Here is an 18,896-nt window from a genome sequence, read left to right as displayed (position 1 = left end):
ATCTTTAACATTTGATCGATATGATTTGTGCCTGCTTAATTTGCATGTTTCCTTAAACAATCAAATCTCAGCTTCTTAATTGAATGAAAAATTTAACTTTTGGCGTACTTACAAACACACGATTTTTTAAAATTATTTTTCTATAACTTAATTGAAATCTAAAATTGTTTGTATATTCAATTACCAACAGATAGAACTCTAGTTAGCAGGACTTTTTCGCTGTTTGATGTTTGAATATAGTAGCGCACAATTTTAAACGATTTAGTAAATTGTTAAATCCAGTTTTAGCAATTTTTTGGGCTAAAAAGGGGATTTAGCTTATTTAATATGTTAAAATCTCTTAACAATTTCCTAAAGTTAAAATCACGGAATCGAAATTTGCTAAATATGATGTCTGTAAAATTATCCTTTAAAGGAATGGTCCAGTCAACAGTTGGGAATTTTAATTAAAAGGTCCGTTTAAGCGTATTTGCTTTTAATAAATATGATTTAAAATCACGAAAATGAATTTAAACCAGCATTAAAGTGTTCTTGCTTTGTTTATTTTCAGGAGCTGTCACTTTTAAGACATGTTTGGATGCTCGTTTTTAAGCAATTTACTAGTTAAGAAAGGTGTTAAATGTTGAACTCTTTAAGTAACTTGCTAATTATTTATAAAATTGCTAACTCGTAAATTGAGTTAGTTAAGTTTATTTATCGCTTATGTTTTTAAAATAACAGTTTCATGTTCAAGCTTATATGCAGCTGAAGAAGTTGCTTACCAGTGATGGTTTTGAATATAAGATAAATGTGTGCACATTGCATGATATAAGGTACGATGCATACTTTTTAGGCAAATCTTAAAAATATATGGTCCATCAAATAACTTTGTTTTTGAAAATGCTATGAATCGAGTGTAGCTTGAGCTTCGGCTGTGTGGCACGTAGTGCCGTCCTCATGAAACCAAATGTTGCCAATATCATCCTCTTTAATCAAAAATTTATTTAACAGGCCCGATAACAATCGCCATTGACTGTAACGGCCACTCCTGTCTGATTTTCGAAGAAAAATGGCCTGATTACGCCCCTGAACCAAATTCCGCACCAAACAGTGACTCTTATGCGTGTGGGTTTTCTGTGCCCCACATGCGAAAATTTTGCTTGTTTACATACCCGAAAAGATCAAAATGAGTTTCATCTGAAAAAAAAAACATTTTTTTGCAAAATCGGCATTTTCTCGAAACGTTGTTCCCAGCGTCGATTCGTTCAAGCCTATACACAACTATATTCGTTCAGCGGAAGGATAAAACTAATTATGTGTCAAATCAGATATGAGCTAAGTGTAAACATTCACGAAATAAGTTACAATGAACCGAACTTAAATTTCAATACTTTTACTAGGTAACGCTACGTAAAAAGAACAAAAAAAACAAACCTTAAATTTGATGAGATTTTTTATTTTTATAAATTTATTTTCACCGAAATTAAGGATCAGTGAGTTACCATCTTAAAACCTGCCGTGAGCTGTTGGAATATGTTCTTTCTTTCAGTAGTTCTTTCTCCTCTGTCCTTCTGTCTTGTATCGATGTCTTGTTTTCTGTTGTATCACCTGATAATCTAAGTATCTAAGGTTCTATACCGTTAACTAACGTGCAGAGAAGTATGAAATCCAATGATTCAATCTTCCCAAAAACTAAATTATTATGTCGCTATGCAAAAATGTGAATTTTTTTATCAATTGATAAGTTTTGGTTGTTCCCTTAATATTCTTGAACTAAAAGTGCAAGTAAGTACGACAAAGATGTTGGTTTTATTCAACTCATGTTGGTAACTGCTCAAGGCAGGCAGAGGCATCATATTTGAGACGTTTGTTACACAATTTTTTCTCTGAGTTGAACTCAATAGCCCAGCAAAGCAATGTGAAATTATTTGGTTTGCGTTTGACATTGGTTTGGCGGCAGAGTTTCCGTTTAACAAATTGTTTGAGTGAAATTATTGAAGTCATTATAATGTCATTAAAACCACCAGAGAGCAAAATATGAAAATCATAGATAAGGGGCCAGTTATAGCTATCATTGAAAACAATCCGTACATTTTTTTAATGGATGTTGAACTATTTTTCCTTTTGATTAGAAATGAAGATTATATATTGATCGATCGGAAAAGACACAAAGAACTTTTCGAGAAAATAAAAGTTTAATTCTTTCTTCGCAGTTATTTTTTAGAATATATTTTTCTAATTTCCTGAACAGCTGATACTCATTATGTTCATAAGGGAGTAGTCAATTCCATCCCACGTAGCTAAGCAGTTTGGTATGCTAATACAAACAAATATATATTTAATTTCCACCTCTCAATTTCCAGTGGCTTGATGGTTAGTGCGTTGGGCTGTCATGCCAGAGGTCTTGGGTTTGATCCCTGGCCTATGGCATCTAAAGTCTTTTCACGGGTACTGCCTTTTGCAAGAGTAACTCTTGTCATTAAAAAGTTCTTTCTCAAATTAGCCGTTCGGATTCGGCATATAAGCTGTAGGTCTCTCCATTCCTGACAACATTACTCGCAAACAGGAGTAGTTGACAGTTGTAAGTCACTAAGCCCTAGTTCTCAACGGACTGTTGTGCCACCCAATTTATTTATTTTTAATTTCGAGAGGAAAGCACTTGAAGCCAAGATCAAGAATACACCGACTATTTATTTTCGTGACTACCAGTTCTTTAAACAAACATTCTTTGAAAAATAGTAATCACACTACTCTTTAGCGTCTCCAGTAGGCAGTAGCCAGTTGCCAAAATTTTTTGTACTCAGTGATTAATTTAATATTTTTTTTTTTGAACAATGTTTAAATTCAGAATTAATTTTCAATTCTATCAAGTACAGTCGGTTATTCTGTGTCAATTTTTTTATATGCGATATCACTCATTAAAAAACTTCAAAATATTTGTTCAGATATGTATGTTGTTATTTTGTAGCATGGCAATGGCAACCCTAGATTCGTTTTTGTTTTCGCTCAGCGCAATCTGTTCGATGCTTCACTCATAATCATCACAGATGCTACATGTTAGTTTATTTTAAAACTTTGTCTTAATTGGCTGTTGTGGTACTCGCCGTAGTGTTGTAATATCTCGCAACAAGACAGAAACAATCCAGTTGCGATGTAAATTAATATTTCAAAGAAAAATATATAAAACACAAGTTTATGTTAAATAAATTTATATTTGACTGACATTTTTAGCTGTTGTTATGAAATAAAAAAAAACCTGCAGTCTTATTGTTGCCATTAATAAACCTTATATGTATTGTAGTACCTACTCTAAGAGAATAGAAACTGAAGAACATGAGGATTGAAGTTAATTAATTAATATACAAAATTCGTATGAAAAGTTAATAAAGATTCCAAAAAACAGTAAATAGATATTAACACGTTTTGTCAGTGAATATTTTTTGTGTTATTAAAACAAAAAGTTAATATACATTTCTGAGGACTTTATAATTATAATTAGTTTCTTACCTTTTGAATATCTGGGCCAACAGGTATAGCAAGCATTTTTTGGACTCTTGCTATATCAAAAAATAAAAATTAAAAAAAGTAATAATAATACAATTTTCGTGCGATGCATTGCCGCCAAAAAAGTTCAAGCTTTTCAAGCTATGAATTAAAAACATGTGTAAGAAAACTAAACCGAACAAATGTGATCGTATGTTTAAATAATAAATAATACAATTTTTGAATCAAAATAAAGTTTGTGCAGTAAGACAAAAATAAATAAAAACGAACCGGAAACGCATCAATATAATGTGGTGGGAAAAGAGCAGCAAAGAAACAGCGGTTAAGCCGGTTGCATTTTCAAAAACAAAAATCACTTCAAAACGATCATCACCATTTAAAATTAAAAACATAATAAAATTGAGCAGAACCAACAATTTCAAAACTAAAAAAATCAAACAACGAATAAAACGGCACCATCGAATTTTTTTAAGTTATTCATTATATTATTCATTAATAAATCAAAATCATCTTAAATGTCCCATTCAGACTCAATACAAATATAAATTATCAGAAATTAAGCAAATAATTAACGGCTCGTTGTTAGCGCCTATTTTCGAATACTTTTTTGTTGGTATACCGTTCATACAAGAAATTATAATAGCATTTCAATTCCCACTGTTTTCTATCACATCATCTAGTTATTTTAAAATGCCTCTTACCATTGTTTTGTTCCTATCAATGTTAATTACCAGTCACATTACAAATTGCCAAGCGATCCATAATAATAAAAATAATAATAATAATGAAGAACAACGTGATAATACATATTTATTTCTTAGCTATTATAATAATAAAAGTAATAATTTAAGTTTTAATAATAAAAGTCTGATAGAAGATAGTAAAAGTACAATTGTTAATAGTAATAAGATTAATTATGTAGAATATAAATCATTGAATATTATTGATTACAAGTTGTGGCCAAGGAAAAGAAAAAAATTTCAACTTCGAACCGAAGACTTCGATATCAAGCAACAAACCAATGAATCACATCGTAATTACAAAACTCATTATGATGAACATGACATTCAAAATGCCTTCTATAGAAATAATTCTTTACAAAATATTAGTTTTACAAATCAAACAATGAACCCTAGCCTTAATGATGACAATAATGAGCAATTGATAAAAATCATTATGGACGGATTAGGATTGAAAAAATTACCGGATTACAATAAGGTAGGTAATTTTATATTATTAAAAACTAAGTATTTAAGACAATTTCTGGATTCGAAGGATTAAAAAATAAAGGTTAAAATTTCAAGTGTCTGTTAAGGATTAAAACAAAAAACAACATTATAATACTTTGAATTGCATGTCGCTATTACAATTTTCGGCCGTTATTCACTGATCCTTCATGGTTAGGTTAAGTTAAGTTTGAAACCTATACCTTGAACATTTTCTGTGATATTCAACAATCGCAAAACTATAGTTCATACTTCTAACTAAAGATAACACTAGTCGACAAGGTTTTTTTTACTGGCAATAGAATTGCATTTATCCAATAGGTGCTGGTGGCTTTAACTCAAATCTGACTTTTAAAAAACACGTATATAAAACTTTTTGAGGCTATTTGAATTTGGAAAGTAGATCTTTTTCAACAAAATCCATAATGGTCCTCCAAACTTTAAGTATCTTTCTTCAATATTCAGTTGAAATATTTGTATTATTTCGTGTTATATTCGAAAAACCTTCATATGTTGTAAGATTTCACCTGATTTACATACGTATATCTAAAAAACCAAAATTTATGCTAAAACGGGTTTCAACAGAAAAAGGGCAAAATGGTTTGAAAGTAATAGCTGAATCACAAACACGCTTCAGCTTCGGCTTCACCTGACTCTTACGAGTTCAGTTATATTAATTCAATGCATGCTATCACAATATAGCTTCGACCCCACGTTTCGTTTGACAATCGTAAGAAAAAAATCATAATGTAACGTAATGTGCCTCCAAACGGAAGCTCTAGTTCAATTATCTAAATATTTGCTTTGTCTGACAGCTCAACAGCTGTACAAAATGTCAACAAACAAAATATTTGCTCTTTGGAGGGTTGAAATAATAGTAATGTCATTCAAAGCAACCCCGAAGCAGGCCGACCGTAACGCAGACGAAGCCGAAGCTGAAGCGTGTTTGTGATTAAGCCATAAGTTACCTTAGAACATAGTTAAAATTAAATTTTGAATTACAAATCAGAACTAAGAATCAACTTCAAAACGTATTTTTCAAAACTGTGAAAGTATAAGATTTAAAGTTTTTTCAAAACTTCATATGAAGTCACGTAAAGACTCTTAACCAATGGGAATTTCTAGAAACTATGCGTCAGTTACTTTAATGTATTAATTAGTATCTAGAAGAGAAAGATGTGTACTTTTTAAAATTTCTAAACAATTTATTGTTAAGAGTTGCTAGCTCTTCCTGTGCCATCCACATTTTTTTTACTCTTGCCACCAAGAGTTATTCTTGTCATGAAAACTGCTTTCTGTTATTATTTAAGACTCAATTTCTTCGTTTTAACTTGATATCAAGGTATATAAAGACAGCTAAGCAACACCCAGAAAACGGTGTTAGTTTTATCTTGAACACTCTACAGAACTAATACAAATTTGTAATGAATTAATTGTGAAAATTTGTCATGTAGTGTTTCCTTTCTTTTTTAGTCCTTTTCGATGCTAACTTAGCTCAGCGCCCCTCAGAAAATCAGTTTTAACATTGAAGGAGTTATTATATTGACTTTTTCTTTAGTCAGTAAATAGAACATAGGGCCTAAACAACTCCTCACCACTTCGCCCTCGAATGTGTTTATCGGTCTCCTGACTTGCCGCCTTTGGCAGAGGCAATCAGCCCTAACATGACTTTCTTCATAATCGGAAACTTTTACGAAAAAATCTATTACCAAATACGTTTGTAGGGAAAAATCTCATACAATTTTGCATTACGAAAGATTTCGTGATATGGTTTTTTTGATTACTAAACTATATCGTGGGTTTCGTCATTTGCATAAACTTGAAGCATATTTTTGCTAAAAATGGAATTAGGAGGCTTCAAAAACATGTTAAAGCAGTTTATGTTCAATGGTTTGCCGTGACACGTTTCTTATGTTTCATACAAAAGTTTCACTGATTTTTTTTGAGAATCTTTGTTATTAAATGGAAGTATCATCTTTTGTTTATAACTGACCTAATTGTTGTGGTTGATGTAGTAGAAAAACATTAGCAACTTAATTTCTTTGAAAAAAAAAGAGGTCACAGTGACCTATCAAAGTTACAAAATACAAATGATGTTCCTACGCAAAGTAATATTTCTTTTAACGTATAATTTCATTGTTGGACTTAAGCATAACTGCAATATATTTATGCCGGTGATATACATAATAATTTCCGATTTCTATCGCACGAATGATTGCAACATGCAATTTAAACCTCAGTTCATCTTTATATTTTATCTTCCAATCAAAACACAACGAACAAGATTGACCTCATTTCAGATTCAATAATCATTTTGCATCCCCATGATGAATGTTCTCATATAAAAATAATTATAGAAAGAAGTTCTTGCCGTAATCAAAAACAATAACTCAAAAATGCATCATGTCTATTATACGTTGGATTTTAGGTATACATTTGTGTATTTGTTTATTAATTTAAAAATTACACTCAGCGTATAGCTTTGTCTTAATATTTAACTATAGAACTTTTTTAAACAAACAAAACTAATCAAAATAAACGAATTTTCAAAAACATTTGTATACTTGTATAATCAAAGGCTTTCTTTCCACATATCTTATTTTTAAAAATAGCTACAGGCAAATACTTATAATAAATTAGATAAAGGCTAATGGCGTGTACATCAAGACCATCATCAGTTTTAAAAGCGGTAAAATACAAATTCATTATTAAAAGTTTGTTGAAATCTTCTACCTAAAGGGTAAAGGGTGGTTCAGACATAACTTGCGATGCTAATTGTAAATAAAACGTAAAGTTTTTGGAGAAATATCACAATATATTTTGTATTATCATTGAAAAATCTGACAATTACTTTTGAAACAAAATAAATATCTGATAAATACAGCCACATTTTCGTTGGAAAAGTTATAATTGGCTTTCATCATTGAAAATATCATTGAAATCCACCGACAAGTTTTTACTGGCAGAAACTTGTCATTGGAAATGTGTGAAATTGGAACATCAATCAGTGGAACGATTTGTTTCACTATTAAACATAACAGTATCAGCTGTTCATGAAAACAAATTTCCGTCCGGAAAATAGAAAAATACATTTTTATCGAAAAATAACTGCGCAGTTAAACTTTTCTTTCCGATCGATCAGTATATAAATTTCATTTCTAATCAAAGGGAAATCCATTAAAAAATTTCCAGATTGATTTCAATGATAGCTGTAACTGGCTTCTTTCAATGATGCTGAGGCATTATTAACGTTCCATGTCTTAAGTTTGCTTAATTATGTGATCACTGAAAAAATCACGAACTTTACGAAATGCATGTTGATTTGAAAGCTCATTTCATTTAACGCTTCAGCCATCTTAAGGCACTACTCAATTATCTACCTCTCCATGGTTGAATTGGTTATTGGCTAAAAAAAAGTTTAACATTTACAATAAACGCCGTGCGTTGTGGTTGGACCACCCTTTATATTTAACGAAAAAGTTTGGTAATAGTGGAGGTTCTAGGTGTTCAATTTAGCCCGGATACTTGCGTCACTTTTTGGTGTCACGTCATGATAAAGGATGGAAGTTCTTGAAATTGTTGTTTAGCAATAAATTCCATTTCCCCCACCAAGAGAGTGGACGGTTTATTTTTAGCGAAAATATAAGTTGGTTGTGATGATTGTTGGATGATGATTCTTATCTTTATTTGTGCCGGCTGATGCTTGCTTTTCACTTCAAGAACACGCTTGGTGATTTTACTTTTCTGAGCTCTGTGACGGTAATACATCCAGTCAACTGTATCGTTATCAATGCAACCGACTAAGAGAAGGCCCGTTCTGGGACACCTCCTCAATAAACGACTTTTCTATGTAGTGTGTGTTTTCAGAGTTTCAGTGGTATCGTATTATGGGGTCCTTCCATCACTCTTATCTTCTTCGTCTTTGGACAGTTGGTGGCTTGGGAGGTATTTGCCCCTCTTCATTAAATGATGTAGTAGAGTGGAGAAGGGCAGAATTATATCTATAGAATTATAACAAAAATGTTTGTACAATTTTTTTTTATAATAAAAAAATGTATTTCTGAAAAAATTTTGCATGTATATGGACTATCATTTAGTAATATCAATTTGACACAAAAAATAATAAGGGGCCACTTATAGCTATCAATAAAAAGAATCCGTTTACATTTTTTTTAATTGATATTTGACTGTTTCCTTTTTTTATTTTAAAATTATAAATTTTAAACCTATCGATCGGAAATAAAACAAGGAATTTGTTTTTTAGTTTAATTGCGCATTTATTTATTGCTATTTCTATTTGTCTGAAACTAGTTTTCCTGAACAGCTGATCCTTGTCTAAAAGAGAAACGACTCGTTCCGTAGATTTATGTACCAATTTCACACAATTCTAATGACAGATTTCTGTCAGAAAAGAAATTTTCAGTTGCATTTTAATCAGGAATATTTTCAATGACAGACATTTTTAATGGTTACTATAAACGTTCTTTCAAAAAATGTCATAGATGAAAACAATGATGGCTTTAACCGGCTCCTTAGGACCAGTTTTTCAAAACTAGATTATCTTAGTTTCAGAGTAAAGTTCGAGTGAAATCCTGAAACATGTTTTTTAGTCTTTATAATCTCTTAGTTAACTCTGAGTCAACCACCCTTCAAATGTAGAGATGTTTTTGAGAGATACTTAAATTGCAATGGACAAGTTGTTTTTATTTCTTTTTGTGGAATGAGAAGAAAAAGACTCTACAGATCATATTTTAATTTGTTTTGAACAATTAAAGAAAAATAGCTGGTGGCTGTCAACCAAAGTAGTTTTTTGACAACTGAATTGAAAACATTCATGACGTTAACAGTATAACCCCCACTATTCTTGAGTTAACTCTGAAATCACTAGCTCTGGATTTAACTCGGGATAAGTGATGGGACTTGAAAAAATCAAAGTGTTGGTAAATATCCCAACAAAAACGTGGTAGAAAAGTGGTAAAAAAAAACAATACAAAATCAGCCCATTCAAATTAGTTTTATAATCACATATTTTGCTCACAACCGATATAATAATTATTTTATAAAAGAAAAATCTTTAAATTGGTATTTTGAAGCATATTTAACCTGGGAGATCAAAATGTTCCCGTTGCCCAAAATTTCTCTTGCAGCTAAAATTTTGAGTACTGTTGTGTTCAATTTCTTTCTTTTATCTTTTTTGAAAGTATTGAGTTGTGAAAATTAACGTTCAGCTGCTGCGCTACTATGTGGTAAACAACAAAGTTGTTACATGTACAATTACAGGTTTTCGAAAATTACCGTCTTTCAAATTTTCAAGAAAAATCAGCTGATGTACAATGGCATCATTCTTGAAACTTTGTATTATTTTAAACTCGCCTATGAGTTTTTTCCACTCAACATTGAGCAATTCAATGCTTGCAGCGTCTACCGAAAAATATGACTATTGACTTCGTTCCAGCAATTACTTTCTTCGGATATAAATATTTTAATACATTAACTTTATCATTACAAAAAGTAAATCGTTAAATTGGCCCAACATTCCTTTTGAGAACTAGGGCCTACTGACTGACAACTCTCAACCATTCCTGTGTGCGAGTGCTGTTATCAGGGATGGAAGGGACCTACAGTTTTAAGCTGAATCCGAACGGAAAATTTGAGAAAGCACTTTTCATGACAAGAATTACTTTTGGAGAATTTGTACACATAACTGAACATAATAGCTGCACATAACTTTTCCTAATTCCATGATTTTATTTTCATCAATTTCCCAAAATGCATTTGAGAGTATGGCAAATAGTTTTCACGATTTTTTACATCCGTACTTATGTCAATATTTTCCTATTTTATAGAATTTTTCATTAAGTTCAACTTAAAAGATTTCACACTTTTGACTAAGAGATGGATTTGTGTTGTCTCAGATTGAAATATTCTGTTGAAGTCGTTAAATATTTTTAAGTTTAAGGCAATAAAATTTTTAAAAATTTTATTTGTTTGTATTTTCTAGAAAATTGAAAATAATGGTAGCCTTAGGATAAGGCTTTTCAAAATGAAAAAAAAATCAAATAAGCGATTCTACTGCTCTATATACCATTTCTAAATAAAGCCACTGAGTTTGACAAACTTTTAAAATTTGATGTTCATCGACACCAAGTGCATTCTGAAAGTTTATGAAATCTTTTTGTTTTTTTGATCTATGACAGAAGTAAATATATATATCTCTCAATGATTTTTCAATATGTCAATACAGCAATACAATGATATAATAGAGAAGTTATTTGTATAACCATCGAATTGTAAAAGGTGGTAGATTTTGAGTTGGAGGTGGTAGAATTTCAGAAACAAAAAAAAGTGGCAGAAATACCACTTAAGTGGTAGAAGTCACATCACTGCCGGGGCGGGATTAACTCAGTCCTAAAAAACTGGGCCCAAGATGATTCAGCTCAGAGTGAGATATCTAGTAAAACTGAAAATAGTATAATCAGAGCAAAAGCGTTTTTACCTACAAATAAAATTGCAGTCTATAAATATTTAAATTAGTGTATATTTTGTATATCTTGCTTTGCTTTTCCTGTTAGAATATAAGGGAGAAGATCAATAATTGGACACAATGAGAACAAAAAATAGACAACATATATTGAAATTGTAATCAAATTTAAAATAGATAGTTTAATATATAATTTTAAACTTTCCTAAATACATTTTTATTTTTGTTATGATTCCAGGCAAACATCAGCCAACTTGAATATGCAACGAAATATAACGAATACCTTGAACGGATACGTAAAAGATCAATTCCGGATTATGATGATATATTGAATCAATTTGACAACGATGATCATTTAAATTTATCACTTTCATTATTGTCCATTCTTCATAACTCTTCGGATACAAAAATCTATCGACAAAGAAGATCTCCAAATAAATTTGATAATAAAAACAAAAATTCAGCAACGAAATCAATTTTGCTGAGATTTCCATTGGAAATCAGTAGCGATATTAAAACATCGGACATTGAAGAAGCCAATATAAGACTGCTTTTGATTACTAGTCCAGCATTGGCAACGTCTCGAAAATTTAAACGCCGCCATAGTCACAATCGTAAACATCGTTTAAGTACAAAAAAGAAGAACTTCACAACTGATCACAACGAAAATCATAATTCAACCACATCAGAAAGAATTAAAGAGAATCAAGAATCATTTAACGAAATGGCATCTAAATTAAATAAAAGTATCGAACCGAGTCATTTCTTGAACATGAAAGTATATCAACTATTGGATCATAAGAGAAAAGTTTGGATTGATGGACGGAAAATAGAAGTCAAATTCGATCGTAATAAAATGGATGAATCAACTAGTCAGTGGCTTCAATTTGACGTGACAAAAGCTGTGGAGGAATGGCTTGTTTATAAAAAGAAAAATTTAGGCCTAGAAATTCAATGTGATAATTGCCTGCGACATGGTGCACGAATAATTGATGACCTATCAGGAGATAGTGAAGAAGACGATGACGATTCTGGTACCCTTTCCAAGTACGACCTAGCTCCTGTGCTTAACATCATCGGACGTCTAGGAACACATCGCGAGAAACGCTCGAGGCATTATCACAACCAAATGACAGAAAAACCGAAGAAAAAGAAAAACAAGAGCAATTGCTACAAGGATAACCAAAGATGCTGTCGACATTCCATGGAAGTAGTTTTCAAAGAAATCAAGGGCTTTGAATTTATAATTCAACCCAAAGTATTTGATGCTGGTTTTTGTCGAGGCCGTTGCCCGCCTCGTTACAATCCAGCACACCATCACGCCTTGCTGCAAAGCCTTATTTGGAAGCAGGATAGAAAAAAAGTGCCCCATCCGTGTTGTGCTCCGTCAAAACTGATCGAACTCGAAGTTTTACATGTAGATGAAAAAGACAACGAGAAATTGAAGATCTCAACATGGACTGACATGCGGGTATTAGAGTGCGCTTGCTCCTAGTATGCATCTGTGCATGGCGTAATTAAGCTATTGAAATGTATTAATTTATTCAAATCTCCGTCCTTGAAGTTTAAATAAATTCTTTTTTTTTTAATCATTATTAAATGAAATCAAATAGTTATTAATTCAACATTTTATTTTTACGACGATGACATTTTTAACTGATGTGGAAGCACCATAAATTTTAGTTCAAATAAATAAATAAAACAGGTGGCACAACAGTCCGTTGAGAACTAGGGCCTAGTGACTTACAACTCTCAACCATTACTGTGTGCAAGTAATGTTTTCAGGGATGCAGGGGACCTACAGTTTTAAGCCGAACCCGAACGGCTAATTTGAGAAAGCATTTCATGACAAGAATTACTCTTGGAAAGTTTTTCAATTTCTCTCCAGAGGCAGTACCCGTAAAAAAAACTTTAGATGGCACAGGCAGGGATTGCACCCAAGACCTCTGGCATGACAGTTCAACGCACTAATTTATAAGGTCCTTAATATAAAACTTAAAACTAACTTAAACTACTTATCTTACCTATAAACTACTTAAAACTAGAACAACCACAGCAGCAAATCTAACTATCTAACATTTTTGTTTTTCATATTTTGTTGTCTTTTTTTAAATTTTTTTTTTTTAATTTGTTTGTTTTTTTTTGTATTTTTTTATTTTTTTGTTTTGTATTTTTTTTTCTATTTCTTTTTGTGTCACCGTGCCTATTCTACTTTAAACTATAAAACAAGTATCAAAGCCGGCTAAGGCTTAAAACCCCATCCCGACTACCCACTATCAAGTGCCGATTGAAGCCACCAAAACTGGTTCTCCTGCTTCACCCTATCAGTTCGGTCCCGTTCGGACACAGCCCTAATGAACCGAAGGAGCTCTGCTCCGCCTTGTGCTATGACGTTCCGAATGTATGGGAGTCGCCTATCCACGGTTCTTCGTCTGACGTGGTAGATCAACGGAACTGCCAATCTATCCTGTATCAGACCGCATTTGTCTAAAAAGAGGAATGCCTCTGGTGGAATGAATCCGCTCAAGCGTGCACTTTCAAAATACTCGTCGTTTGGAAAGAACGCCCGAAAATTAAATTGTTGGTCGAAGACATAGCTCTTGCAATGTGACCTCGAACGAGTTTCATCACGAAATTGTCAATTCTGTTGATTCGAGCCCCGTTGTATAGGACCTCTTTGGAATAGTAATGCATATAAGACGATTCGGCTGTTCGATATAAGCCGGTACAGCGTCGTAAACACTGCCGATCGAACACCCGAAACTTCTCCATCTGTATGAGGGCCATGTAGCAAATTACCTTCACTCTGGGGTCAAACCGACTGCTAAAAAAACAGCCGTTTCGTCAGAGCGAAGGCTCCTCTGGCCCTGGTCAGAGCAGTATTTATATGTCTGTCGAAATATAAAAACTGATCTAACCAGAGTTCAACGCACTAACTATCATGCCACGGGTACTTACTTTCAGTTAACAAGTTTAAATCCAATCATTTTTAACATACCTGACTTCATGTTTCAAACGACGATATACAGTCGCTTCATACAGGCTATGTATACAACGTCTATAAACTCCTAATTCTTCATACATTTCATTATGTAATGTCGAATAGACACTAAGTTTTCTTTTTCTGAACACATACATACATTTTATTATTTCAAAAGCCAATTCTTTGCTAGGTTTTTTAAAACGCAACACGGGGGTATTTAAAGATAGTTATACTCTGAAAACGATTTACATATCTTTAATATTACCTATACTGGAATACTGTTGTGTTATTTGCTCACCTCTTTATCAAAATTCCTCAGACAGGATCGAAAACATTCAAAGAAGATTCACGCGCTTTGCTTTAAGGAATTTCAGGTGGTCAGATGGTTTTCCCAATTATGGCTCTAGGTGCTCACTGATAGCTTTGAAATCTTTAAAAAGCCGTAGAGATACCCTTGGGGTTCTTTTTATCAAGGACATACTCAATGGTAAAATAAAATCTCCGGACTTACTAGCACTTATATCTTTTTATGTTCCTGAGAGAAATCTAAGAAATAGGGACGTTCTCTTTTTGATTTCTAGTCACAGGACGAACTATGGACTTAATGCACCCATAACTCGTCATTTGTCTCTTTTTAATTTAATTCATAGTGAAGTCGACCTTCAAATGAATATACATATGGATATGTTTAAGAGTATTGCTTTAAACTTTTTTAATGATGTATAATGATAAATTATAATTTAATTGTAGTCAACAGATTATGTATCCATTGATGAATAAAGAAATAAATAAATAAAATAGAGGCTTTGGTTAGAACCAACAAGTTCTGTCACAAAGGCATTAGACAAATTCATTAAGCTAGTGACTACGGAGTCAAGGCTAGTCGGTCTGGAACTGGCATATTAATCACAATTGGAAATATAATAGTAAAATGCAAATCATACATACATCTAATAAGAAACATTTGCTTTGTAAGTATTTTAAATATATTTTTTGTTTTTAAATTCAATAAAATCAAATAATGTGAAACGTCAAATTAAGGGTCCACTATTATATAAGCGAAATTTGTACACTATGTCGGAAAGGAAATTTTAACTAGTTTCGAGTTGTATTTAGTCAATCAGAATGACTTGATGATGATTACGACGTCACATAGTGAATGGGGAAATCTGTAAAATGTTAAAGCCATTGGCACAAAATTTTAAAAGATTCATTAAATTCTTAAATCCTTTTTTAGCAGTTCACTAGGCTAAAAAGGTGATTGAGCTAATTTTTAAAGATTTTAAAACCTTTTCTAATTTAAAACCACTGAATATTTTCTTTAAATTTTGCTTTATCTATATGCACAATTATTCTTTTAAGAAAAGTGGATGGAATGAACCAGTCAACAGTTGGGAATTCCAATCAATAGGTCCGTTTAAGCGTAGTAGCGAAAGATTTTCTGACAGTTCATAATTTTAAATAGTTTATAATAGAATAACATAGATACATAAAAATCTACCGAAATAAGCCTAATTGTCAATAATATATTTATTCAATTTTACAAAAATGTAATTATTCATATTTATTTAAAATTTCATTTTGACAACACCTTATTTAAAGCTGTCTGTCAGGTTCAAAAATGTATAAAAATTATAAGAGCAAAGATAAGCGAGTTTTATTAGACAACTTCGATATTTAAGTTAGGGAATTGATGTAATTTAGGATGTTCAGGAAAGATGATATTTAGTGCGGTATTCTCTGCATATAGGACACACTACAATGTGGTAAGTATTTTCTGTGGCATTCATATAACATATGGACATATAATTTCATTACGAAAAGCTTCAGCATTTAAGAATGTTACAAAATATTTTCGTTTTCTTGCAATCTTGCCATCGGAAAAGCTAACGACCTTCCTTTGAAAGAACGAAGAAAATAATAAAAATAATTTCCACTTTGCACTTCAATTCAAAAATTAACGTTTTCATATTGTTTATGTTATGTTAACTAACCCAAAACAAAATTCATTGGCAAGTTTATATTTCTAACATCTCAGAGATTTCCGTATTTTCAGAAATATTAATCCTATTTCTCATACAAATTTCTCACTTTTTCTGTGAGAAATCTGAGAACAGAATTTGAATCATTTTATTTCTTACGTATTCTTTTTCGTACTGTTAAAAAAGGATGAAAGAAATGCAAAACTTATTTGATTGCTGACTGAGAATAAAAAGTGAATTGTATTCATATTTCATTCTTCTGCTCGGTCACTGTTTTTCCGCCTGAGAAAATTCTCAGGAATCTTATATGTACATACATATGTATATGTATACAAACTGACCAATTTTTACTCACCACAAGTTTGTATTCATTTGACGTTTCGTTTGTATATGTTTTTTTTATTTCGATTGAAAGGAAATACATTTTTTTGAAAACTGTATCTGAAAAAATATACATTATTCTTGCTTCAAATTAAAGAAGAAGATTCCAGATATTAAAGATAGTTTTATTTCAAAAATCATACGATATAATAGGAGCCAGAGAGTAAAAACTAATCGAGAGAGTCAAATTTCCTCGTCTCCGTCCCTTCGAAACCTTTTACACTCATTTCTAATACCGTGTTGAATTCGTATCGGTGTATACTTGTCTTCACCTCGGAGTAGAGTACTGAGTACACAAAAAACATCAGTTCTGGATTGCGACATTTCTCATTTTTGTTTATTGATAACCAAGAAGGCTTTGTTTTTAAAGCCTCATTAAAATGTTTGTAATTCTCATACATTTCTTTCTTTAAGTTTACTAACATCTTGTTGTTTTTGTATTTAGAAAAATACTTAATATAATTCAAATTAATTCTAGCAAAACATTTTTGTTTGTCAATAAATAAAGAGAAAGTTTAAACGGTAGATCATGGTGAATTCGTTTTTTTCTCAAAAATACAGATAGATGGCAGGAACAACCAAAACATGTGGTGTCTTTTATTGACACCAACTAAACGAGTGCCGAATTCACCACAGAAACAAATGAACCAAAGAAGAGAAACACTGAGATTAGTTTTAACGATTTTAATAATAATGATAGCAGTAATAAATTAACAAGTACATAAAGTTAAATGAATATTAATTGAAATAAGAGACTGTGATAGAAAAGCAGACCGAATTCAACGAGAATAAAAGTACGAGTGGTTAGAGAAATTCAAATTTTAGTTTGTATCTGCCCAATTTGGCCGTTTGGTTTTTCGTACACTTTGAGTTAAAGATTTGTTTTATTCTGGAATTTTCTACTTTAGTTTTTGGTACACTTTGAAGATGAAATGTTGAAAGTTGAAATTCGCCAACAGGAGCGTGAATGTCGTTATAGTGTCGCCACAAACAAGAAAGGATGTGTGCAGAAAGAGTGTTAAAAGGTTAAGGTTTCTTAGACAAGACTTGATTTGTATATAGGAGCGAGTAAATATTTTTCATATATTTATGTTACATTTATTTCAACATTAATATCTTAACCAATAACTTTAATAATGTATCAACTAAAATATACTGCATCGAATTATTTATTTTTGTTACTATAAAAAGCTGAATTAATAAAGTTTATTTTTATAAAATATGCATATTTGTTCAATTGCGGTATCAATCGACATTTCAGCTTTTTATTTCACCAAAAAAAATCAAATATGAAATTTGGCTAATAACTTCAGGTTTAGCCCTAAATTTATTTTAAGCCTTTAGGGTTTCAGAAAAATTTTAGTTACATTTTTCCCTGACAGACTTTTAAATTTCGCTTTAAGACAAGATATAGTTAGAATAGTGTTTCTGACTGGAACACTTGTGAAAATAATGCATTAAGCTTAAATTTTGGTTTGAGAGCTACTGAGAATACTTTTTACTTTTCTACCAAAGTACTTTTTAGCTTATGTAGTTAAGCCTTTAAACAGCAACACACTAGCTAGGTTTAAAGGGGATGGATGTGACGGGTATTTCATAAGTTGAAGCTCAATGTAAATATAAGAATTTTAATAAAAAGTTAAAATAATTAAATATTATACTGTTTTAGTTTCAGTCATTATTAAATGGTGATATTTTGTTTTCTTTCGAGTTCTTTTGCAACTCATCAGATAATTGTATGACCGGAAGTAATTTTGACGATTAAAATAAAAAAGGTAATCACATAAAACATACATAACCCCAAAAATTCGCATTTTACAGGCATTGTAATTCCGCGTGTTTTACTCAATAAAGTAATCAAATGTCAAATTTGTTTGACAGGTTGGTTATAGTTTTCATTTCTTGACTGAAATCAAGCATTGCGAGTAAAACTAACAGGTGAAAATGCAAAGAAAAAGGACAGCTTTCAGTAAATTAATTTTGTTCCAGGCGTGAATGAGCAATCAGCTGTTTATTAAAAAAATGTCATCATTGAACATTTTATACATGAACTTAAAGCACATTTCTGGCTCAAATAATCAATTTGTTTTTTAGAAAAAATCTTCTTCTCATCAACTTTAACTTAACACTAGGAATAACAAATGTCATACTCTTAATCGCTTTAAAAGTTCCTGTCGTTGAAAAAATATGACTGAAATATACCGGATATTTTTTTCTGAAAAAATCTGTCATTGGAAAATTAAAACACAAATCCGTTTAATGAATTGTTTCAGTTTTTGATTAAGGGCCCAATTATAACTATCATTACTTTTCCATCATTCTGAAGTATAAAAACAAAAGAACATTAACATTTCTGTCAT

General features: G+C 31.5%; 1 protein-coding gene across 2 annotated transcripts; it reads left to right on the top strand.

Moving 5' to 3' along the window:
* Positions 1-3,060: 3,060 nt before the first annotated feature.
* Positions 3,061-12,800, top strand: LOC129953331 (bone morphogenetic protein 4). Of its 2 annotated transcripts, XM_056066436.1 has the most exons (3): positions 3,078-3,132; positions 4,438-4,701; positions 11,429-12,800. In XM_056066436.1, the coding sequence occupies exons 2-3, from the start codon at positions 4,609-4,611 to the stop codon at positions 12,683-12,685; spliced, it is 1,350 nt and encodes a 449-aa protein (XP_055922411.1). In that variant the 5' UTR covers positions 3,078-3,132; positions 4,438-4,608; the 3' UTR covers positions 12,686-12,800. The 2 variants fall into 2 exon arrangements, with proteins under 2 accessions (XP_055922410.1, XP_055922411.1); XM_056066435.1 differs by having other exon boundaries at positions 3,061-4,701.
* The last annotated feature ends 6,096 nt before the right edge of the window (positions 12,801-18,896 follow it).

This window comes from Eupeodes corollae, chromosome X, assembly GCF_945859685.1.
Source record: "Eupeodes corollae chromosome X, idEupCoro1.1, whole genome shotgun sequence".
Lineage (NCBI taxonomy): Eukaryota > Metazoa > Arthropoda > Insecta > Diptera > Syrphidae > Eupeodes > Eupeodes corollae.
Note: the sequence above shows the minus strand (reverse complement) of the source record. Positions and strands in the feature narration are given on the sequence as shown.

What these genes read in the sequence shown, in the direction of transcription:
- LOC129953331 (XM_056066435.1), top strand. Translation starts at nt 3,772, where the DNA reads ATGTGGTGGGAAAAGAGCAGCAAAGAAACAGCGGTTAAGCCGGTTGCA. An exon ending in AATTACCGGATTACAATAAG is followed by an intron (nt 4,702 to 11,428) that starts GTAGGTAATTTT and finishes TTATGATTCCAG; the next exon opens with GCAAACATCAGCCAACTTGA.